Genomic DNA, 26,109 nt, shown 5'->3' with positions numbered 1-26,109 from the left:
TGGGGGTGGGGTGGGGTGGGGGGAGAGAAGAGACAGGTTCAGAATGTGCAACTTAGATAGATGGAGGATCCACGGAGGAAGGGGTTCATAAAGCAGTCCAGTGAAAAGAGCAGGAGACAGACCAAGGATCAAGGGCTGAAGGATGGTGTTGTGGCAGGGAGGGAGAGGGGCTTGCAAAAGAGGACACAAAGTCTAAACAAAGATGGTCAATAATAAATTCCAGAAGAGTAGTTGGGAGAGGTGATGGCCTAGTGGTATTATCGCTAGACTATTAATCCAGAAACTCAGCGAATGTTCTGGGGGCCCGGGTTCAAATTCCGCCACGGCAGATGGTAGAATTTGAATTCAATTTTTTAAAATCTGGAATGAAGAATCTACTGATGACCATAAAACCATTGCCAATTGTCGCAAAAACCCATCTGGTTCACTAACGTCCTTTAGGAAAGGAAATCTGCCAACCTTCCCCGGTCTAGCCTACATGTGACTCCAGAGCCATAGCAATATGGTTGACTCTCAACTGCTCACCCAGGGCAACTAGGGATGGGCAATAAATGCTGGCCAGCCAGCGATGCCCATGTCCCATGAATGAATTAAAAAAACTATTTCCAGAGTGGTGAGAATGTCAAACTCACCACCATATGGAGTAGCTGAGGCCAATAGCTTAGATATATCTAACTGAAAGCTAGGAAAGTCCATCAGGGAGAAAGGAATCAATATGGTTAGATGAAGGAAGACCGGGGGGGGGGGGCAAGGCCCACTTGGAATATAAAGACAGGCATTGGCCTGTTTGCCGAATGGTATGCTTGAGCTGTAAACACAATGTAATTTCACATGAACATATTAACCTGTCATATTGTCCAACTTCTATCCATCTGTGGCCTCCCTCCCACCCTGGTCACTTGACATCTATCAAAATATTGCAAAATCCCCTCCACTTCATCATAATGATGGGATAAACCAGAGTCAGAATGGGATGTTAATACTTGCTTTAGTTTCGATCTCTTCTCTGTGCACAGTCCTGACAGGTTCAATATTCAATACAAGAGCAAGTACAAAGGCCAATTGTGTGGAGGAAGAGTTAGCACTGTGTCTTCAGGTGGCGGATTAATCCCGAGTGCAGGGGCCACTTATCTCAATTGGAAACATGTGACGGGAGAAACCTAGATTTAAAGCATGATAAACTCTTTCTTCTTTAACCGATTAATACTGCAGACAAATTCTCCCCAGTCCTCATACCCCCCAATCTTATCCATCCTTTTCTGAACATCAAGGTAAGAGATCATCAAATCAACAAGCACGACTCAGCCTTGACTATTCACACAGTGCTATCCAGATGTGTGTTCTAGCAGGGCGTAGCGGCTACCTGAATGACTAAGCAAGCCCCTTCCCTACATGTTCGGTTAGGAGACAGATTGCATCATCTCCACCCGCCACCCCAACTGGGGTCATTCCCAACACAACATAAACTACCGATCGTGAAGAGGCTTCACAGAGTAAATATTCATTCATCCTCGCTGGGGATCTAGAACATAGGAGCACAGCCTGAAGATATGGGGTTGATCATTTAAGGCCGAGACCAGGAGGAATATATCCACTCAGGTAGTTGTGAATCTTTAGAATTCTCTACCCGAGAGGGGGTGGATGTTCCATTATTGAATATATTTAAAGGCTGAGATTTAACCTGTCAGGCCATTGGTGCACCGAGACCTAGAGTAATGCACACAGTTTTGGTTTCCTTATTCAAGGAGGGAAACACTTGCACTGGAGGTAGTTCAGAGAAGGTTCACTAGGTTGATTCATGGGATGAAGGTGTTGCTTTGTAAGGGAAGGTTGAACAGGTTAGCCCTGTAAGCATCGGTGTTAAGAAAAACGAGAGGTGATCGTATTAAATCATACAAGGTTCTGAGGTTAGATGCTGAGAGGATGTTTCCCCTTATGGGGGAATCTAGAACAAGGGGACAGAGTTTCAAAAGAAGGGGTTTCCCATTTAGGATGGAGACGAGAGGGTCATTAATATTTGGAATTTTCTGCTCCACAGAGCAGACGAGGCTGAGTCATTGAATATATGCAAAGCTGAGTTAGACAGAATTTTGATTGACAACAGAGTCAAGGACTATAGGAAACTGAGGTAAGTGGAGCTGAGACCTCAATCAGATCAGTCGTGACCTTAGAATCATAGAATCTCTATAGAGCAGAAGCGACCATTCAGCCCATTGAGTCTCTACTGACTCCCTGATGGAGTATCTAACCTAGGCCCCCTACCCCCATAACCCACACATTTCCCATGCCTAATCCCCCTAACCTACACATCTTTGGACACTGACTGGCAATTTAACTTGGCAATCCACCTAATCTACCCACCTTTGGAGATTTGGGGGAGGAAACCCAAGCAGACAGGGAGAAAACATGGAAACTCCACAGTTAGTGACCCAAGCTGGGAATCGAACCCGGGTCCCTGGAGCTGTGAGGCAGCAGTGCTAACCACTATGCTGCCATCTTATTGAATGGTGAGGCAGGCCCGATGGACCGCAAGGCCCATTTCTTTACATTTATGTTCTTGTTGTCGTGTAGAGGTATTTTGTAGAGTTGCCAAACCTCCAGGAATTGGAGATGAATCTCCAAGACACTGCTGCCAGGGAGAATAAACATAGTGGCATTAAGAAAAGTGCATTTCTTTCCCCCTATTTTCTTGGAACACTTTCACTTATCAGTCACCAAAACATCGGTGATGGGGGCAAAAAATGTTGTTTGACGAAGTCCAGAACCATCTTACAGATGAGACTATTCAAAGAGCAGTGGGCAGACCTCAGTTCTGAGGGAGGATGGTTGGTGACAGGAGATAGAACCTCCAGTAATCACCCGAACCCGAGTTGGCAAACCAAGACCCTTCCTGCTTGGCATGACCCAATTCTGCTAAGAGGCAGCTCATTGAGCTAACAAGGAAAACTATGCTATGGCCAGTTTATTGTGTGTGTGTGTGTGTGTGTGTGTGTGAGGAAAACTATGGTGTGTGTGTATCTGTCTGTGTGTGTATATCCGTCTGTGTGTATCTGTCTGTGTGTGTATCTGTCTGTGTGTGTATATCCGTCTGTGTGTATCTGTCTGTGTGTGTATATCCGTCTGTGTGTATCTGTCTGTGTGTGTATATCCGTCTGTGTGTATCTGTATCTGTCTGTGTGCGCGCGCGCGTGTGGAAAACTATGCTGCGTGTGTGCATGCGTTCATTGTCTTCCAGAATGCGTCCTTTTTTTAAAAACCGCCATGCAAAAACAAAAGATGAGAGCAGGATAACTCCATTCACAACGCAGACAGGCAAATTTATTCAGCAGCCCGACCACACCGCAGGCAGATGCAGCACTGCAATTAGAAAAGCTGCTTTTATATCAGGTTCCTGAGGTGGCAGTGCCACTGGGAGGAACAGGTTTCTGCTATTTAATTACAATGGGCTTGACCACTGGATTTAGCGAATCCCCGCAGTTTTACTCTTGTGGGGAGGGGGGATGGTGATGTTGGCTGCTAAAGGAGCAGGCCGAAACTAGTGCACTATACGGATCCAACACGAGAAGCAGCTTTAAAAGAGGCATTAAACACCTAATGAAAGATGCATTTCCACAGCACTTTTCACATTGTTGCACCTGAATTCCCCATAGTGCATGATGGAGGAATATAAAAGAAACCCCCAAGGGAAAGCACTGTGCACAGTTAAAAGGGGGGGGAGGAGGAAACGAGCATTTGCTGCGAGTTGGCAGTGCGATCCATTTAAAAATTAACAAAGTATTCAGATAAGCTGCTCTTTCGTGAAGCATTGGACCACACAACAAATTAAAATCGACTCTTAACAGCAGGCACAATGTGGAAATGAAAGACAGAGGATTGTATTTGTGTCGGACTCATTACAGCTCTCAGAAATTCTCACGTACAGAGAGTCACCCTGAAGTGCACAGGTTGTTAGCAGTGTCAAAGCAGCAGCCAATCTGCATTCAGCAATGTCCCTTAAACACAAGAATGGGACTGTTTGTCTTACTTTTCTTTTAAGGTGATGCTGGTTGAAGGAAGAATGTTGGGCCAGGGCAATTCCTTGCTCTTTTTAATGTGGTGTCGTGAGATTTTGTTTTTGCTACATCCATCTGCCGTGGGTAGCATAGTGGGTTAGCACTGCTGCCACAGAGCGCCAGGGACCCGGGTTCAATTCTCAGCTCGAGTCACTGTCTGTGTGGAGTTTGCACGTTTTCCCAGTGTCTGCGTGGGTTTCCTCCGGGTGCTCCGGTTTCCTCCCACAGTCCGAAGATGTGCGGGTTAGGTGGATTGGCCATTCTAAATTGCCCCCGAGTGTCAGGGAGATTAGCTATGGTAAATGCATGGGGTTATGGGGGTAGGGCCTGGGTGGGATTGTCATCAGTGCAGATTCGATGGGCCAAATGGCCTTCTTCTGCACTGTAGGTTTCTATGATTCTATCTGAACAGGCAGACGGGGTCGCAGTTTAACACCTCTGCCAGGCTGAGATAGCACTTTAGCCAGCACCTTGATACAGTATTCACTGCTCTGAAAATAGTGGCCAGGTGACCCCCCCCCCCCCCATTTGTCGACACTATAGTTAATCTCAGAAGACTAAGGAAATTTGGCATGTCAGCTACGACTCTCACCAACTTCTACAGGTGCACCATAGAAAGCATTCTTTCTGGTTGAAAGGCTTTGACAAAGGGTCATCTGGACTCGAAACGTCAGCACTTTTCTCTCCTTATACATGCTGCCAAACCTGCTGAGATTTTCCAGCATTTTCTCTTTTAGGTTCTTTCTGGTTGTATCACAGCTTGGTTTGACTCCTGCTCTGCCCAAGATTGCAAGGAACTACAAAAGGTCATGAATGTAGCCCAATCCATCACGCAAACCAGCCTTCCATCCATTGACTCTGTCTACACTTCCCGCTGCCTCGGCAAAGCAGCTAGCATAACTAAGGACCCTCACGAACCCTGGACATTCTCTCTTCCACCTTCTTCCTTCGGGAAAAAGATACAAAAGTCTGAGGTCACGTACCAACCGATTCAAGAACAACTTCTTCCCTGCTGCTGTCAGACTTTTGAATGGACCTACCTCGCATTAAGCTGATCTTTCTCTACACCCTAGCTATGACTGTAACACTACATTCTGCACTCTCTCCTTTCCTTCTCTATGAAACGGTATGCTTTGTCTGTAAAGCGCACAATAAAAAAAACAATACTTTTCACTGTATACTAATACAAGTGACAATAATAAATCAAATCAAAGTGTGACCCTTCCTCAGTACTGCACTGCGTCAGCGTACACCCAAGGTTGAACGTTCATGTTTTAAAGATCATTTGCCACAGTCTTGGCGGAATAGTTGCAGAAAACCCAGAAAACAAGGTATACAAACCATTTGCAATATTTTCCCTGGTTTTCTGATGACCTTGTACTAATCTTGCAGAGAATGATAAAAGCAAATTACTGCGGATGCCGGAATCTGGAACCAAAAGAAAAAATGCTGGAAAAGCTCAGCAGGTCTGGCAGCATCTGTAAGGAGAGAAAGGAGCTGACGTTTCGAGTCTAGATGACCCTTTGTCAAAGCTAAAAGGCATAGAAAGTGGGAGATATTTAGACTGCAGGGTGAGGGATATTTATACTATTTATCATTCCCTCAGCCTGCAGTATAAATATCTCTCACTTTCTCTGCCTTTTAGCTTTGACAAAGGGTCATCTGGACTCGAAACGTCAGCTCCTTTCTCTCCTTACAGATGCTGCCAGGCCTGCTGAGATTTTCCAGCATTTTCTCTTTTGGTTGCAGAGAATGATAGTCAGAGCCCCAACAGAAATTCATCCCTCATGTGATTAGAACTGAAGTGAGGGTTGAACTCGTAACCTTCTGACTTCAAGAGGCAGAAGTAATAGACTGTCCCGGCTGACAAAACATGAAGACAGTTCCTAATAAATGCAATTGGGAACTCAGGTGAATTTTCATTACCCAAGCAGTGGTGGGAGTTTGGAACTCTCTACCAACGGGGAGTCAGGTGAATCGCGTGGATGCATTTAAAGGGAAGTTAGATAGATACATGAAGCAGAAAGAAATAGAAGAATATGCTGACGGGGTGAGATGAAGCAGGGCAGGGGACTCCAGTGGAGCATAAACAAAGCAGCGAAGACCAGTTGGGTGAATGGCCTGTGCATTTCATCTAATTCTGATTTTAGTGATTAGCCATCCCAGCAAGATCGAATCCTTATTGCAATGCATCTGTTTAAAGTTTAGTTATTTATCAGTGTCACAAGTCCAGAACCAGGGGTCACAGTCTGAGGATTCAGGGTAGACCATTCAGGACGGAGGTGAGGAGACATTTCTTCACCCAAAGAGTGGTGAGCCTGTGGAATTCATTACCACAGGAAGTAGTTGATGCCAAAACATTGAATGTATTCAAGAGGCGACTGGATATAGCATTTGGGGTGAATGGGATCAAAGGTTATGGGGAAAAAGCAGGAATAGGCTATTGAGTTGGACGAACAGCCATGATTGTAATGAATGGCGGAGCAGGCTCGAAGGGCCAAACGGCCTCCTCCTGCTCCTATCTTCTATGTTCCTAAGTAGGCTTACATTAACACTGCAATGAAGTTACTGTGAAAATCTCCTAGTCATCAAACTTCGGCGCCTGTTCGGGTACACTGAGGGAGAATTTAGCACGGCTATGCACCTAACCAACATGTCTTTCAGACTGTGGGAGGAAACCGGAGCACCCGGAGCAAACCCACACAGACATGGGGAGAATGTGCCGACTCCACACAGACAGTGACCCAAGCTGGGAATCGAAAGTGGGTCATTGGCGCTGAGAGGCAGCAGAGCAAACCACTGTGTCACCATGCCACCTCATCAATAAGCTATGAAAAGCTGCATGATTGTGGGAATTTTTTTTTAAACTCGTGTCTTGGGGGGGGGGATTGTTTTTCCTGACTTTGACCTTCACCAGCATCCCATCCCCCCGATTTACTTATCTGATCTATTAAACAAAGAAGTCTCTCAAGATGGTGGCATCAAAATTCAAGCCAGAAGCTTGCAACTGTAAATGACAGCAGACAAACTCTCTGCCAGTGATGTTCCGCTCACCTCTATTGCATCTTTGAATTCATCTTCTGCCTCTTGTTCCTCAGGCTCCTCGAGGTTTCCTGGCGTTACTTCCTGCAGAGAAAGATCAAAAACAATTTTACTTTAAATGAATCACTGAAGAAAGAAATTAGGGAAAATTCGGTCCTCATAACAGATGGAAAGCAAGGTGCAATTGCCTAATTTAGTGGGACAAAGGAAGTGGTGTAATCCAAGCTGGAGATCACATGGTGTGATATTCTCAGACAAATCTCAAATCCCTCATTCTGTTGTTTTCAAGCAGGCAAGTTTTTTCCATGTTCATTCATGGATTGTGGGGATCACTGTCAAAACCAACACTTATTGTCCATCCCTAATTGCCCTTGCATAGGTGGTGTTGAGCCAGCACCTTGAGCCACTGCAGTCCATGTGGTGTAGGTACACCCTCAGTGCTGTTAGGGAGGGAGTTCCAGGATGTTGACTCAGTGACTTTGAACGGGGATACATTGCTAAGTCAGGGTGGTGAGTGACTTCGAGGGGAAGTCTTTCAAAATGCTGGGTAACATAGAACATAGAAAGCCACAGCACAAACAGGCCCTTCGGCCCACAAGTTGCGCTGATCATATCCCTACCTCTAGGCCTATCTATAGCCCTCAATCCCATTAAATCCCATGTACTCATCCAGAAGTCTCTTAAAAGACCCCAACGAGTTTGCCTCCACCACCACTGACGTCAGCCGATTCCACTCACCCACCACCCTCTGAGTGAAAAACTTACCCCTGACATCTCCTCTGTACCTACCCCCCAGCACCTTAAACCTGTGTCCTCTCGTAGCAACCATTTCAGCCCTTGGAAATAGCCTCTGAGAGTCTACCCTATCCAGACCTCTCAACATCTTGTAAACCTCTATCAGGTCACCTCTCATCCTTCGTCTCTCCAGGGAGAAGAGACCAAGCTCCCTCAACCTATCCGCATAAGGCATGCCCCCCAATCCAGGCAATATCCTTGTAAATCTCCTCTGCACCCTTTCAATGGCTTCAACATCATTATTGTACACACTGTTTTCAGTCTTTGGTTGCAACCAACATTTTACTAGCAGCATCTGAGTCAACAGTTTGTTCAAACATAGAGAAGGCAACTCTGAAACTTGAATTTTGGGGCAGTGGTACATTGCCAAACGCAATTTTAAGTCAAGGCTCCATTCTCCCCCAAAATCACCACCACTCCCATTCTCTGACCACTCCACCTTATTCAAAAACATGTTTGCCTTACTCAAAGACTTGGCTTTGACCAGGCGCGCACACACGTGCATCCACATGGGAGTGAGGGGGGTAGGTGGGATAATAGGTCTGGGAAGGGGGACAGGTGACAGGCTGGAGGGGGGGACAAGTGGATGGGGGTGGGGGGGGGCGCACAGGGAGAAGGCATAGGAAGAGAGCAGGAGGTGGGGGAGAAGGAAGCATGGGGGGGGGGGGGGGGGGGAGAGGAGAACCAAGGGAGCATGAGGGAGGGAGAGTGGTGGGGGAAGGGAGCACGAGGGAGGGAGGGTGGGGGGGGGGGGGAAGGGAGCACGAGGGAGGGTGGGGGGGGAAAGGGAGCACGAGGGAGGGTGGGGGGGGGGAAAGGGAGCACGAGGGAGGGTGGGGGGGGGAAGGGAGCACGAGGGAGGGTGGGGGGGAAAGGGAGCACGAGGGAGGGTGGGGGGGGAAAGGGAGCACGAGGGAGGGTGGGGGGGAAAGGGAGCACGAGGGAGGGTGGGGGGAAGGGAAGGGAGCACGAGGGAGGGTGGGGGGGGGAAGGGAGCACGAGGGAGGGTGGGGGGGGGGAAGGGAGCACGAGGGAGGGTGGGGGGGGAAGGGAGCATGAGGGAGGGTGCGGGGGGGAAGGGAGCACGAGGGAGGGTGGGGGGGGAAGGGAGCACGAGGGAGGGTGGGGGGGGAAAGGGAGCACGAGGGAGGGTGGGGGGGGAAGGGGAGCACGAGGGAGGGTGGGGGTAGTGGAGCACGAGGGAGGGTGGGGGGGGTGAAGGGAGCACGAGGGAGGGTGGGGGGGGAAGGGAGCACGAAGGAGGGTGGGGGGGGGAAGGGAGCACGAGGGAGGGTCGGGGGGGGAAGGGAGCACGAGGGAGGGTGGGGGGGGAAGGGAGCACGAGGGAGGGTGGGGGGGGGGGAAGGGGAGCACGAGGGAGGGTGGGGGTAGTGGAGCACGAGGGAGGGTGGGAGGGAGGGGAGGGAGGGTGGGGAGAGAGGGGAGCTCGATGGAAGGAATGAGAGTGAGCAGGTGCAAGCAGGGAAGGGTGAAGTGAGAGAGACCAGGAGAGAGAACAACTGAATGGGAGAAAGAGAGGGAGAAATATCATGAGTATGAGTGTGTGAAAAAGAGAGCGCACATTAGCTCTGAATTTTAAGCTGTAAATCCTCAGTTTATGATTTTCCTCTATTCAGAACGAGCTTGTGGAGGTCTGGCACCTATTTGCGGTTTTGCACCTCTTACATTGGGACTCCAGCTGTTTCTAACACACAGCATGCCAAGACCTATATCCTTATTTAATGTACAATTGCCAAGATCTATATCCTCAAGTAATACGCCACATGCCCAGACTTCTAACCCTCATTTAACATGCAACATACTGCGTACCGCATTGTGGTACACAATGTGCCATGGCACATACACTCATTTCATAGAAAATAGGCCACACGTTGGATCTTTATTTAACACACAATGCCATGAGTTAGACTTGGATTAATGCAGTGCCAATTGGCTTTTCAGATATCTCAAAGTGCTTCACAACACAAATAAATAATGCTTTGATGTGCGGCCAGTTGTTGTGCAGATACGTTGACCAATCATAAACAGCAAAGTCTGGTAAACAACTACGTCATAACAATCAGTTCATCTCTCAAGGCGCTATTGGTGAAAGGCAACTGAAAGGCCAAGACTCGGGGAGAAGTCTCCTGCACTTCTTCCACTTTGTCCAACTCAACCTGTTGCCTACGGCTTGCTTTAATATGTCATATGCTGGTCAGTCTGGGCTAAATTCAAAATATGATAGGAAAGGGACAGATAAAGTAGAAATGGCCAAAGGTTTCAAGTATTTAGATGTCCAAATCACCAACAACCTGTCCTGGTCCCCCCGTGCTGACACGATAGTTAAGAAAGCCCACCAACGCCTCAACTTTATCAGAAGACTAAGGAAATTGGGCATGTCAGCTACAACTCTCACCAACTTTTACAGATGCACCATAGAAAGTATTATTTCTGGTTGTATCACAGCTTGGTATGGCTCCTGCTCTGCCCAAGACCGCAAGAAACTACAAAGGGTCGTGAGCGAAGCCCAGACCATCACGCAAACCAGCCTCCTACCTATTGACACTGTCTACACTTCCCCCTGCCTCGTAAAAGCAGCCAGCACAATTAAAGACCTCATGCACCCCGGACATTCTCTCTTCCACCTTCTTCCATCGGGAAAAAGATACAAAGATCTGAGGAAACGTACCAACCGACTCAAGAACAGTTTCTTCCCTGCTGCCATCAGACTTTTCAATGGACCTACCTCACACTAAGTTGCTCTTTCTCTACACCCTAGCAGTGAAAGTAACACTAAATTCTTCATTCTTTCCTTCTGAAACGGGTATGCTTTGTCTGTATAGCGCGCAAGAAACAATACTTTTCACTGTATACCAATGCATGTAACAATAATAAATCAAATCAAAGGTAAAATAAATAAAACGAAAACCTCAATAAAAAATTTCATTTTTAATTTCAAAATTATGTCAAAGATATTTGAGTTTGACACGATACCCAAATGCCTCAACCCTGAATCCTCACAGGGACTGTGCCTAATTTCCTGGAATTTCTCAAGTTAACGGTCACTTACCAATATAGAACTTCAATGTTGCTGAAAAGAGGCTTTTTGCCCAAGCTTTTCGCCTCGCACTTATCAGGACAAACTCAAGAATACCAAACTTCAAATGCTTACATCAATTCTGAACTTGTTTAAAATTTGGCATTCTTGTCCTGATGAGTGCAATGTGAAAAACTTCGACAGCATGTCTCCCTTTTCAGCAATATTCAAGTTAACAAACATTAGTTTCACCTCATTCTTTCCTCTACTCCCAAAGAATGTATTTCAAAGCTATTCTTTCGAAGACTGAATACATGGCAGTGTTTCAACTGGGAAAAAGCGAGTGAAGGAGAGAAAAGAAAATGAAGAAAAAAATACTGAGGAAGATTTTTCAAACTGGAATCTAACTGAAGGGCTCAGATAGTTTATATATCGAAATATTAATACCCATGAGGATCTTACACATTGGAATCCAGCTCCAAAGAAATTCAAACCACGAGAGTGGGCTACTAGATGAATCTCCAAAAACCTACCGTGAAGTTCAGATTCTATTTTATTTAGCCTTGTTTACATTACTCATTTCACTGGTACTATTTTCTGCTCAAAATATTCATTAATGTCCTTGAGGGAAGGAAATCTGCTGTCCTTACCTGGTCTGGCCTCCATGTGACTCCAGAGCCACAGCAATGTGGTTGACTCTCAACTGCCCTCTGAACAAGGGCAACTAGGGATGGGCAATAAATGCTGGCCAGCCAGTGACATCCATGGCCCATGAATGAACAAAAACAATTAAGACAATAGGTGCCTAATGTCGGTCTACACTGACTATTTGGTGCACCAGAGACAAAAAAAAACTGAATTAATTAAGATCAAAAGAGTAAAGATGTGGACATATGCTTCAAGCACTCACATGCACACAATAGGAAGATGTACCCCGGAATATGAAAGCAGTAGCATCAATCCTGGCTCAGAAGAAAGCCCCTCACAAAATCTCCGAGTTAGGAAGTTATGGGTTCAAATCCCACTCCAGAGTCACCTTTTATCATCTACGTTGACACTCCAGTACTGAGGGAGTGCTACATCACCCATGATGCTGTCTCTTGGACAACAGATCAAATCAAGGCCGCAAGTGTCCTTTCTGGTGGCCATAAAAGATCTCATAGCCGCTATTTGAGGAAGAGCAGGGAAATTTTCTCCAATGTCTTGGGGTCCAATACTTATCCCTCAATTAATATCGCTAAAACGGATTACCTGGTCAGAATCTGATTTGTGGGTTATGAAAGACATTATATATATATATCCACGCTTTTCATTGCTTGCTTCCTACCAGCAGGATTTATATCCGCCAGGATATAAAATCTAAGCAGGTTTTTTTACCTCTGGTGTGCTTGCAGTTGGAGTTATGTCCTGGTTCAAACCTCCTTCCGACTCTGGCACCGTAACCACCTCTGCTTCAATCTCGGGATTTGATCCAAAGTTCTGTAGTAAAGTTCCCTTATAATCGGTTATAACTGCAGAAACAAGAGAAAACATAATGAAATCATCATTGGGAAACACAGCATTTCTTCACCTCTTGCCCCCACCCAAAAGCTGCATAAACCAACACACTAAGCTGAAAGATGGGGCTGCTCGAATGGCCCGGTAAACAAATGCATTGGTCTCGTTTCAAGTCACACACAGGCCAAGGACAGAATCACAGTTTTAAACTGGGATATGAGGTAGGGAGAAGAGATCCAGGCAGAGCGATGACAGGGGTTCTGGAATCGAAACAGAACATGCTGGAAACACTCAGCAGTTCAGGCAGCATGTGGGGAAAAAAAACCCAGAATTAATGTTTCAAGTCTGTGATCTTTCATCAGAGCTGTGAAGAGTTTTTTTTATTCATTCATGGAGCATGGGCGTTGCTGGCTGGCCAGCATTTATTGCCCACCCCTAGTTACCCTTTGAGGGCAGTTGAGAGTCAACCACATTGCTGTGGCTCTGGAGTTACATGTAGGCCAGACTGGGTGAGGACGGCAAATTTCCTTCCCTAAAAGGACGTTAATGAACCAGACGGGTTTTTCCGACAATCGACAATGGTTTCATGGTCATCAGTAGATTCTTAATTCCAGATATTTTTTATTGAATTCAAATTCCACCATCTGGAATTTGGATTCAACCCAGATCCCAAGAATATTAGCTGAGTTTCTGGATTAACAGTCTAGCGGTAATATCACTAGGCCATCGCCTCCCCCAATGGAATGAAATAGGTTTTGAACAAGGAATAAGGCCAAAAGGAAGGTCTGTGATAGGGTGGAAGACAAGAGAGTTGAATGGCAGAAGAGTTAGGTTTTCCAGGTGTGACACATTGTTGTATTATCTATAAACATCTGTAAAGAGCTAGGAACTAATTAGCTAGGAGCTAACGATTATGTGCAAATGTCCCAGGAGCCACATTTCAGTTGCACGAGAGACTGATATGATGTGTAACAGAACCAGTTCAAATTAACCCTTCAAGCAAGTTAGCATGGTAAGCTAAAGGTAAAGAGTTCTGATCTTTTCAAGCTTAAAATGCGAAAATAACCAACATCAGGGATCCAAATGGAAACAAGAGCACATTGCAGTGGGGATGGTGATGGGAGAAGGGAAGATGCAAAAGATGTGCCCAAAGCAGGTGTGCTACTTCCTACAAGCAAAAATGAGAGAAGAAACAAAAAATGCAGAGAAAATGGGACAGAGATCCTGGGCTGAGGTTGTTGGAACTCACTGTTGAGACCAGAAGCGTGTAAAGATGAGGTGCTGTTCCGCCTCAATGGAACAGTAGAGAAGGTCGAGGACAGAGACGTGAGCACAAGAGCAAAGTGGAGGATTAAGATGGCCGGCTACCAGAAGGTCAGACTGAATTGGAGCTGCTCCACAAAGCGGTCACTTAATCTGCATTTGGTCTCCCCATTGTAAAGGATGGGGACTCACCTGATGAAGGAGCGGCGCTCCGAAAGCTGGTGATTCCAAATAAACCTGTTGGACTTTAACTTGGTGTTGTGAGACTTCGTACATTGTAAAGGAGACCACATGGTGAGCAGACGAACATCTCGCCAAGGCCATCGCCACACCCCCACATCTTGCCTTTAAAAAACCACACAACCTCAAACAGACCATTGTTCAACTTCAACAACCAGTTCTTCATCCAGACACACGGAACAGCCATGGGGACCAAATTCACACCTCAATATGCCAACATCTTCATGCACAGGTTCGAACAAGACCTTTTCACCGCACAGGACCTTCAACCGATGCTATACACTGGATACATCGATGACATTTTCTTCCTTTGGACTAATGGGGAACAATCACTGAAACAACTATATGATGACATCAACAAGTCCCATCCCACCATCAGACTCACCAAGGACTCTGGAATCGGTTGCATTCTTGGACACACGCATCTCCATCAAGGAGAGTCACCTCAGCACTTCACTGTACCGCAAGCCCACGGATAACCTCACGATGCTCCACTTCTCCAGCTTCCACCCTAAACATGTTAAAGAAGCCATCCCCTACGGACAAGCCCTCCGTATACACAGGATCTGCTCAGATGAGGAGGATCACAACAGACACCTCCAGACGCTGAAAGATGCCCTCATAAGAACAGGATATGGTGCTCGACTCATCGATCGACAGTTCCAACGCGCCACAGCGAAAAACCGCACCGACCTTCTCAGAAGACAAACACAAGACACAGCGGACAGAGTACCCTTCGTCGTCCTGTACTTCCCCGGAGCGGAGAAGCTACGACATCTTCTCCGGAGCCTTCAACATGTCATTGATGAAGATGAACATCTCGCCAAGGCCATCCCCACACCCCCACTTCTTGCCTTCAAACAACCGCACAACCTCAAATAGACCATTGTCCGCAGCAAACGACCCAGCCTTCAGGAGAACAGTGACCACGACACCATACAACCCTGCCACAGCAACCTCTGCAAGACGTGCCAGATCATCGACACGGATGCCATCATCTCACGTGAGAACACCATCCACCACGTACACGGTACATACTCTTGCAACTCGGCCAACGTTGACTACCTGATACGCTGCAGGAAAGGATGTCCCGAGGCATGGTACATTGAGGAGACCATGCAGACGCTACGACAACGGATGAATGAACACCGCTCAACAATCACCAGGCAAGAGTGTTCTCTTCCTGTTGGGGAACACTTCAGCGGTCACGAGCATTCGGCCTCTGATCTTTGGGTAAGCGTTTTCCAAAGCGGCCTTCACGACACACGACAATGCAGAGTCGCTGAGCAGAGACTGCTAGCCAAGTTCCGCACACATGAAGACGGCCTCAACCGGGATCTTGGGTTCATGACACACTATATGCAACCCCCACGACTTGCCTGGGCTTGCAAAATCTCACTCACTGTCCTGTCTGGAGACAATACACATCTCTTTAACCTGTGCTTAACCCTCTCTCCACTCACATTGTCTATACCTTTAAGACTTTGTTACCTGTAAAGACTCGCATTCCAACGTTATTTTGTAAATTGAGTTTGTGTCTTTAGATGCCCTGTTTGTGAACAGAACTCCCACTCACCTGATGAAGGAGCAGCGCTCCGAAAGCTAGTGGCTTTTGCTACCAAATAAACCTGTTGGACTTGAACCTGGTGTTGTGAGACTTCTTGCAGTGTAAAGGAGATCACATGGGGAGCAGTGAATATAGCAGACTGGATTGAAAGAAGTTCACGAAAATCATAATTTCACCTGGATGGTGGGTTCGGGGCTTTGGAGGGCAAGGAAGAGAGGAGGCAAAAGGTAAAGTGTTACATCTCCTGCTTTTGCATGGAAAGGTGCCATGGGAAGGGCACAGGATGCTGTGGGTGACTCGTTATCACAGGGGGAATGGTCTCTTTGGAATGGTGAAAGGAGATGGGAGGGGAAGGTGTGTTTGGTGACTGCATTACATTGGAGGTGGCAGAAAATGATCCGTTGAGTATGGGAGCGGGTAGGGTGGTCGGGGAGGACAGGGGAATACTATACTGTCATGGTTCTGGGAGGGAGGGGAAGGGGATGAGAGAAGCGTGGGAATGTGATAGACACGGGTTGAGGGCTTTGTCAACCAGGGTGAGGGGACGGCAATTGAGGAAGGTTGCATCAGCAGAAACAGATGCACCAGAGATGGAGGAAGTTAGGAGAATGGAATGAAATCCTCGGAGGTTTTGGCCTCAATGCCCTTGGGCCAGAGAAGGGGACAAAGACAATTCAAGTTCCTGTGCTTGATTAACAGCCTTGCTTAAAGTATTCACACAGGGGTGCCCATAGTAACAACAACCTGCATCTATACAGTCCCTTTACCATAGAATCATTATCGCACAGGAGGACATTCAGCCCATTGCAGCTGTGCCGGCCCTCTGAAGGAGCAATTTACCTAGCGTCACACTCTGTCTTTTCTGCGTAACCATGCAGATTTTTTCCTTTTCAAGTATTGATCCAATTCTCTTGGAAAGGTTCCTCAATTCACCCTACCTCCATAACATTCAGCAAGGGCATTCCAGATCCTGGTCACTCGCTACATTGAAAAGATCTTCTTCATGTTGTCTTGCTCGTTTTTTTGCTAAGTACCTTAAATCAATGCCCTCCACCAATGGGGACAGTTTCTCCTTGTTTACCCTGTCTGTTTCCCTCATGATTTTGAACACCTTTATCAGATCTTTTGTCAACGTTCTCTTCACCAAAGAAAATGCTGTCTCAACTGTTCTCTTGTCTCTACTTAACTGAAATTCCTCATTCTTGGAAATATTCTCATGAATTCTTTCTTTTTTATGCACCCTCTCAAATGCCTTCACGTCATTCTTAAAGTGTGGCGTCCAGAAGTGGATGCAATACTCCATTTGAGGCCAATCCCATGTTTAACATACCTTCCCTGCTTTTGTACTCGATGTCTCTATTAATAAAGCCCAGAATGCTGAATGTTTTATAAAGCACACGCTCAACCCTTCCCACCGCCTTCAATGATCGATGCACGGGTACACCCAGGTCCCTCAGCTCCTACACCAACTTTTGAATTGAACCCTTTATTTTATATCGTCTCTCCGTGTTCTTCCCACCAAAATGAATCACTTCACACTTCTCTGCATTAAGTTTTATCGTGTGGAGATGCCGGCGTTGGACTGGGGTAAACACAGTAAGAAGTTTAACAACACCAGGTTAAAGTCCAACAGGTTTATTTGGTAGCAAAAGCCACACAAGCTTTCGGAGCTGCAAGCCCCTTCTTCAGGTGAGTGGGAATTCTGTTCACAAACAGAGCATATAAAGACACAAACTCAATTTACATGAATAATGGTTGGAATGCGAATACTTACAATACACAATACACATCTTTTTAGCCTGTCTTGATGCTCTCTCCACTCACATTGTTTTGTTTCTTAAAGACTTGATTAGTTGTAAGTATTCGCATTCCAACCATTATTCATGTAAATTGAGTCTGTGTCTTTATATGCTCTGTTTGTGAACAGAATTCCCACTCACCTGAAGAAGGGGCTTGCAGCTCCGAAAGCTTGTGTGGCTTTTGCTACCAAATAAACCTGTTGGACTTTAACCTGGTGTTGTTAAACTTCTTATTAAGTTTTATCTACACCTGTCTGCCCATTCCACCAACCCGTCTATGTCCTTTTGAATTTTTAAACTATCCTCATCATCACAGAATAGAGTCATAGAATCCTACAGTACAGAAAGAGGCCATTCAGCCCATCGAGTCTGCACCGACAACAATCCCATCCTATTCTCGCAACCCCACTTATTTGCCCTGCTAATCCCCCTGAAACTAGGGTCAATTTAGCACGGCCATTCAACCTAACCCGCACATCTTTGCACTGCAGGAAGAAACTGGAGCACCCAGAGGGAACCCATGTAGACACGGGGAGAATGTGCAAACTCCAATGACAGACAGTGATCCAAGTCGGGAATTGAACCCGGGTCCCTGGCGCAGTGAGGCACCGGTGCTGCTCCATTGAATTATCTGCAAATTTTTGAAATTGTGCCCTGCACACCAAGGTTGGGTCATTAAAGTACATCAGGACAAGCAGTGATCCCTGGGGAACTTCCCACACACAAAGGGAAAAAGCTGTTCTTGAGTCAGTTGGCACGTGACCTCAGACATTTGTATCTTTTTCCCAACATAAGGTGGAACAGAGAATGTCCAGGGAGGTGTGGGGTCCTTAATTATGCTGGCTGCTTTGCCGCGGCAGCGAGAAGTGTCGACAGAGTCAATGGAGGCTGGTTTGCGTGATGGACTGGGCTACATTCACCTTTTGTAGTTCCTTGCGGTCTTTGGCAGAACAGGAGCCACACCAAGCTGTGATACAACCAGAAAGAATGCACCAACACTCTGGTTTCCCATCACTCTGCCAGTTTTGTATCCATGTCGCCAGTGACCCTTTTACTCCAGGAGCTGTAACTTTGCACATAAACACCTTTCGGAAAACCACACACAGCACATCTACAGCATTACCCTCATCAACCCTCTCTAACTTCATCAAAACAAAACTCCAGCAAGTTAGTTAATCACAATTTGCCCTCAACAAATCCCTGCTGGTTTTCCTTAATTAAACCGCAATTGCCCAAGTAACTATTAATTTGGGACAAAGTTATCGTTTCTAGAAGTTTCCCCACTAGTGAGGCGAGCATAGTAAAACATCCCAAGGTACTCCACAGGAATCCAATCAGGAATTTATCTAGAGCAGGAGAGAGATGGGGTGGTGGAATAAGCAAACAAAGCAGCAGGTAACACTCACCTTCCTTCCATGGGACACAGGACTTTTGGAAGGTAAATCCTTGACACTGTTCAGCATGATATACAGTTCTTTCATTAAAGATTTGGAATGAATTGTCAACCCAGTTGTTTTAATCATAGAATCTACGGCATGGAGATAGGCCCTTTGGCCCAAACTGGTCCATGGTGACCAAAATGCCCATCTAAGCTAACCCCATTTGCCTGCATTTGGCCCATATCCCTCTAAACCTTTCCTATTGTGTATCTGTCCAAATGCCTTTTAAATATTGTCAATGTCCCTGCCTCAACCACTTCCTCCTGCAGCTCAGGAAATTTGGCAGCACTTTGGTAGAGTCTGCTACGCCTCTCACCAACTTTTACAGATGCACCATAGGAAGCATTCTTTCTGGTTGTATCACAGCTTGGTATGTGGCTCCTGTTCTGCCAAAGACCGCAAGGAACTACAAAAGGTCGTGGATGTAGCCCAATCCATCACGCAAACCAGCCTCCATTGACTCTGTCTACACTTCCCGCTGTCTCAGCAAAGCAGCCAGCATAATTAAGGACCCCACGTACCCCGGACATTCTCTCTTCCACCTTCTTCCGTGGGGAAAAAGATACAAAAGTCTGAGGTCACGTACCAACCGACTCAAGAACAGCTTCTTCCCTGCTGCTGTCAGACTTTTGAATGGACCTACCTCGCATTTTGATCTTTCTCTACACCCAAGCTATGACTGTAACACTACATTCTGCACTCTCTGCTTTCCTTCTCTATAAACGGTATGCTGTCTGTATAGCACGCAAGAAACAATACTTTTCACTATGTTAATAAACGTGACAATAATAAATCAAATCAAAATCATTCCACACACGTACCACCCTCTGTGTAAAAAAAGTTGCTCCCATTAACTCTTTCCCCTCTTAACTTAAACCTATGCCCTCTAGTTCTCAATTCCCCAACCCTGGGAAGAAGACGGAGTGCATTTACCCTAACCATGCCTCTCATGATCTTATACACCTTTATAAGATCACCCCTCAGTCTCCCATGCTCCAAAGAAAAAAAAATCTCCTACTGTCTCCTATCAGTTCTGACACAAACCCACGTTGGGGTTTGGCTGATGTCTATGGATCCTGGCTCAGTGGGAGCCCACACCACTGACTCAATGGAAAGCACTCAACTAACTAGTCAAGAATGACCAAAACATTCGTCAATCTGGCACAGCACGCGGACACTGCAGGGAGCAGGATTTGACGTTGAAAGTCCCATCCTGGGAACCAAGCATGTGAAAAGACTGGAAGGAGCTGTCAATATTATCCTCGCATCAAGCGAACGGAGACACCCCAGCTGATCGCTTAAGATCCCTTTTGGTGCCTGCATCACAGGTCACTCGTGGTCGGAAGTGACTTGTATTGTTACAATAAAAACAAAAAATGTTGGAGACACACAGCAGATTAAGCAGCATCTGTGGAGGAAGAGAAACGTGCTGCCTGACCTGCTGAGTGTCCCAGCATTTTCTGTTCTAATTTCAGATCCCTAACATTGATGCCATTCGTATCTAAGTGATGATGAATACTGCTGAGGGGATGTGGTCATATCTAGTGCTATAGCCAGTCCCCCAGGGTGGGTATCATTCTCCAGAAGAGGCTTTTCAGGGAACTAAGTATTAACAAAATTAAGGGCGGCACGGTGGCACAGTGGCCAGCACTACTACCTCACAGGGCCAGGGACCTGGGTTCAATTCCGGCCTCGGGTTACTGTGTGGAGTTTGCACACAGTCTGTCGCCACACGACCGGAAGGATGCTGATGCATTGGAAAAGGTGAAGACATTTACCAGAATGTTGCCTAGTGTGGAGGATATGGACTACGAAGAAAGGTTGAACAAACTTGGATTGTTTTCTTTGGAACGTCGGAGTATGAGGGAGGGGCATAATAGAGGTTTACAAGATTATGACAGGCTTGGGTAGAGTGGTTAGTCAAGAGTCTTTTTCCCAGGGTCGAAGGGTCAATTCCTCGGGGGCATAGGTTGAGAGTGAGAGGGGGAAAGTTTAAGAGATGTAAGGGGACCCGTTTTTCACATAGAGGGTGGTGAATGCCTGGAATGTACTGCTGGAGGAGGTGGTAGAAGCAGATTCTATAATAAAGTCCCAGAGACATCTGGATAGATAGATGAGTAGACAGGGAATAGAGGGATTATGGACCATGTAGAGGCAAGAAAATATTAGATTAGAGAGGCATCTGTGTCAGCACAGACTTGGTGGGCTGAAGGGCCTGTTCCTGTACTGTACTGTTCTTTGTTCTCACCATGTCTGCGTAGGCTTCCTCCGGGTGCTCTGGTTTCCTCCCACACTTGGGTTGATCAGCCATGCTAAATTAACCCTTTTGTCAGGGGGATTAGCAGAGTAAACACATGGGATACGGGGATAGTGATAGGGTGGGATTGTTGTCGGACAATCTCAATGGGCCGAATGGCCTCCTTCTGCACTGTCGGGATTCTATGATTCTAACATTGATCCAATTCTAAGACAAGCGCGCGGATGAGAATAAAAAATATTCAGATGGTCATGTCCCATCCTACCCAGCAAAAATAATAAAAAGCCGACTGACTCTCCAACACTTCCTTTACCTGCAAGTAGAGAGAGAATGGAAAAGTGCGGCCCGGCAGAAAGCCACGCGAGGAATGGAAAAATGCGGTGTTTGCATTTGCCAAGTGATGCTGTTGGCACACACAATTCCTTTTGGAATAGAGCGCACAGGCAGATGCAAAAGTACAAATATAATTTTTCCATTCAGATGGAAACATTTATGTGGAGAGAGGAAGGAGATCGCAGCCTGCACCCAAAGCACGTTTAAAAAAAAAAACACAATCGGAATATATAATCTGGAAAGTACAGTAATAAGGAGCATTAACAATTGCAGATCCTCAGTCAGTCACGTTCACACGATTACACTCACAAAATCGTCTCTAAAGACGCACCAATAACCAAATGTTCACATAATTTCCACAGAGGGTTCTATAACCAAGGTCATGGAGGATGGAATATTCACTGCACAGCCATTCCAGGTTTTTTTAAAAAATTGATGTTTTAGGGTATCCTAATAGGACGATGCAAGACAGAAGACCATTTGACTCATCACGTCTGTGCTAGCTGCGTGAAAGAGCTAGGGCGGCACGGAGGCACAGTGGTTAGCACTGCTGCCTCACAGCACCAGGGACCCGGGTTCGATTCCGGCCTCGGGTCACTGTCTGTGTGGAGTTTGCACATTCTTTCTGTGTCTGCGTAGGTTTCCTCCGGGTGCTCCGGTTTCCTCCCACAGTCCAAAGATGTGCGGGTTAGGTTGATTGGCCGTGCTAAATTGCCCCCAGTGTCAACGGGATTAGCAAGGTAAATGTGCATGGTTACGGGAATAGGGCCTGGGTGGGATTGTGGTCGGTACAGACTTGATGGGCCGAATGGCCTCCTTCTGTACTGTAGGGATTCTATAATTGAATGAACCTACTCTTTTACCCTTCCCTTTTATTAATTGTGTGTTCAATTGTATTCAAGCAGTGGGCATCAACTGGGAATTCATTTATGCTCCTATTGAGAAGCAGACTGATGGTGGTTTTTGGGTTTGGACATGCAGGTTTGTAATATGTCTCTATAAATTAAAGCTGATGAATGTGCCAAGGTAAGGTTCCAGCTCCAACCTGGCCATCTAGAATTGAACACCCATCGCTCTGAGATCCCAGCGCATCCCCCCCCCCCCATTACTTATTCAGTTCCCTTATAACATTACGCTAGAAACTGCTTCCGCAATCCCTTCAGGCTGTGCATTCCAGATTTATAACAACTCGCCGTGTTAAAAAAAATGCTTTCCTCATGTCGCCTCTGATTCTATTACCAATTACCTTGAATCAATCTGCTTTTCAGTGGCTTTTCCTGGGCCACCGAGTGACACAGTGCAAGCGGCCCAGCCCACCTTTATGGAGGAGACCCTCAAGTGGATAATGGAAATCAGTGTATAATCAAACCCCCCCCCCAAACTTTGGGTTTGTACATGTCACGCAGCAACTACCTCGGCAAAAGAATGAAGTCATGCGGTGTACAAGCAGTAAGAGAACCTGGTTAACCAGGATAAAGTACAAATAAGGAATCTGATGGGCTTTGCAGTGAGGCAACATCTTGCACTGTGCTGCAAATAACCCAATGGATTATTACGATTGAATGATTAGCAGAAGGGTGATCACTGCAGGATTCTCGTGTATTCCAGATTCATTCTGGAGTAACTAAGCACACTCTTCTACAACTACAACCTGTTGCAGAGTTACAGGTCACTTTTATGCAGCACTTTGACAGTGAGAACCCATTTCCTCTGGCTGTGGCAGCCAGTGGTCGTAATAACATGGCTACAGAGTGAGAACAGAAAGCATTTTGTGTTCATTTTTAAAAACTTGTTCTTGGGATGTGTGCACCACAAGCAAGGCCAACATTTATTGTCCACCCCCAATTGTCCTGGAGACGGTGGTGGTGAGCCATCTTCTGCAACAGCTGCAGTGCATGTGGTGTAGATACACCCACAGTGTGTTCTGAAGGTTTGATATAATCAAGTGGCTGTTACACCGTTTCAGAGGGCAGTTAGTTAAGAGTCAACAACATTGCTGACCTGGAGTCACATGTTGGCCAGAATGGGCAAGGATGGCAAATTTCCTTCCCGAAATAACATTAGTGAACCAGAAGGGTTCATGGTGGCACAGTGGGTTAGCACTGCTGGCTCACAGTGCCAGGGACCTGGGTTTGATTCCCGGCTTGGGTCACTGTCTGTGTGGAGTTTGAACATTCCCTTCCAATCTGCGTGGGTTTCCTCTGGGTGGGTCATAGAGTCACAGAGGTTTATAGCATGGAAACAGGCCCTTCGGCCCAACTCGTCCACGCCGCCCCCTTTTCTTTTTTAAAACCCCTAAACTAATCCCAATTGCCCGCATTTGGCCCATATCCCTCTATACCCATCTTACCCATGTAGCTGTCTAAATGCTTTTTAAAAGACCGGGTACTCCAGTTTCCTCCCACAGTCTGAAAGACATGCTGGTTAGGTGCATTGGCCATGCTAAATTCTCCCTCAGTGTACCCGAACAGGCGCCGGAATGTGGGGACTAGGGGATTTTCACAGTAACTTCATTGCAGTGTTAATATAAGCCTACTTGTTACGCTAATAAATAAACTTTTTTAAAAACCTTCAAACTTTAAGGGGTTTGACAACAATCCTATAGTCTCATGATCATTTTTAATATGGCAAGCATTTTATTCCAGATTTATTGACTAATTTATTTTTAACTCTCCCAGCTGCCATTGAAGAATTTGAACGAATAGTGATCCTGTTACTGGACTGATAACCCTGATTCTGGAGCAGGGTTATTAGTCCAGTAACAGGGTCACTATTCCACCATCCCCTCATGGCGAGGGTTGTTAGTACATGTAATGGTTTACCATTACAGGGAGCGGGTTGAGGCAAACACAAAATGCACCTTTTTAGAAAACAGATCAATAATTGAGAGAGAAGGAAACACAGAGCAACTCGCTTCTGGTACATTGATGGCACAGCTGGCCAAATGGTCACATTGTGCGTTGGTCAACTTCCTGGCATGTATGACTGAGCTGTACACCGGCTTTACTATCTGAGCCCTCAGTAAACATTATTCACTGCAGCAAAAGGTATCTGGAAGCAATTTCAAAGCTGCAATCTAATGCAGGGATTCAGATACGAGGGTTATAAATAGTTGAATTCATTCAAGTGGTTTACAACATCTGAAACTCTTGATTAGATTATGCCATGTAATCATTTGTGTATATATCCATTATAAGCCAGCAAACCTCTCAATTTGATCAGTCTTGCGAACATTTTCAAATATTCATTATGCTGTAAAGTATCTGAAGTTAGGAACATGAGTAACAGGGGCAGGAGTAGGCCACACAACAGATGCAAGCGTTCTGTGCTAGCTATTCATGAAGGCTCTTGCCTTCTCAATCTTTCCCCTCACCCGAGGTGTGGTGACCCTCAGGTGAAGCTGCCACCAGGCAGTTTTCTCTCAAAGGGAAGAGCACCCTAGGGTCCTCTGCGAGCAAAAGAGAAAATGCTGGAAAATCTCAGCCAGTCTGGCAGCATCTGTAAGGAGAGAAAAGAGCTGACATTTCGAGCCCAGATGACCCTCTGTCAAGGCGGTATGGACCAGTATGGTCCTCTGGGTCTGTGGCAGCTTTTCATTTCATTTTCAAAGATTAAGGCTGATCTTCTCAAGCAACTTCGCTTTTCTGCACTGTCCCTCTGTCCTTTAGTATCTGTTATTCCCAACCTTAAAGTTGGGGTGGCACAGTAGTTAGCACTGCTGCCTCACAGCACCAGGGACCCAGGTTCGATTTCCGGCTTGGGTCACTGTCTGTACGGAGTCTGCACGTTCTCCCCGTGTCTGCGTGGGTTTCCTCCGGGTGCTCCGGTTTCCTCCCACAGTCCAAAAGACATGCTGATTAAGTGCATTGGCCATGCTAAATTCTCAGTGCACCCGAACAGGCCCTGGAGTGTGGCAACTAGGGGATTTTCACAGTAACTTCATTGCAGTGCAAATGTAAGCCTTACTTGTGACTAATAAATAAACTTTACTTTACATTGTCCACCCCTCGCCCGCTCCAATTCCCGAGGCAGGCTAGACAGTAGAATTCCAGTGATTATCTTGTCCATCAATTTAATAATCCAAACACTGGCACCCGAACAGGCGCCAGTGTGTGGCAAATAGGGGAATTCCACAGTAACTTCATTGCAGTGTTAATGTAAGCCTTACTTGGGACAAATAAATTCACTTTAAAAAAAAAAGCATACCCAATGACCGAACGTCTCTCTGGGGTAGAAAGTTTGAAAGATTCACAACGGTCAGAGAAAAAAAAAATCACCTCATCTCAGTCCCAGATGGCATCCCTTCGCCTGACACTATAGCGCACAGTTATAGATGCCCAGACAGAGGAAACAGCTTCTACCCGATCAAGCTGGGTAAGAATGCTAAAGGCATCATTGTGATCTCTCATTCCTCCAAACTCCAGAGTTGTTCGCTTCTCTTAGGCAACCAGCTCTTCCCAGGAATCAATCCAAATAAACCTTTATAGAATCATAGAAACACTACGGTGCAGGAGGAGGCCATTTGACTCATCGAGTCTGCACCGACCACAATCCCACCCCAGGCCCTATCCCCACAACCCCACACATTTACCCCACTAATCCCTCTGACCTACACATCCCGGGACACTAAAGGGCAATTTAGCATGGCCAGGCAACCTAACCGGCACATCCTTGGAGGAAACCGGAGCACCCACACAGACATGGGGAGAATGTGCAAACTCCACACAGACAGTGACCCAAGCCGGGAATCGAACCTGGTTCCTTGGAGCTGTGAGGCAGCAATGCTCA

General features: G+C 46.4%; 1 protein-coding gene across 2 annotated transcripts in view; it reads right to left on the bottom strand.

The window, feature by feature from the left end:
• Positions 1-26,109, bottom strand: part of zfyve27 (zinc finger, FYVE domain containing 27) — a 202,218-nt gene that overhangs the window by 112,316 nt on the left and 63,793 nt on the right. For both annotated transcript variants that reach the window (XM_078223097.1, XM_078223098.1), the window contains exons 6-7: positions 12,304-12,437; positions 7,107-7,178 (exon numbers count right to left, since the gene is read on the bottom strand). In XM_078223097.1, the coding sequence (XP_078079223.1) occupies positions 7,107-7,178; positions 12,304-12,437 (206 nt within the window). The remainder of the gene's footprint in view (positions 1-7,106; positions 7,179-12,303; positions 12,438-26,109) is intronic.

The sequence above is a fragment of the Mustelus asterias genome, chromosome 11 (genome assembly GCF_964213995.1).
Source record: "Mustelus asterias chromosome 11, sMusAst1.hap1.1, whole genome shotgun sequence".
NCBI classification, from domain to species: domain Eukaryota; kingdom Metazoa; phylum Chordata; class Chondrichthyes; order Carcharhiniformes; family Triakidae; genus Mustelus; species Mustelus asterias.
Note: the sequence above shows the minus strand (reverse complement) of the source record. Positions and strands in the feature narration are given on the sequence as shown.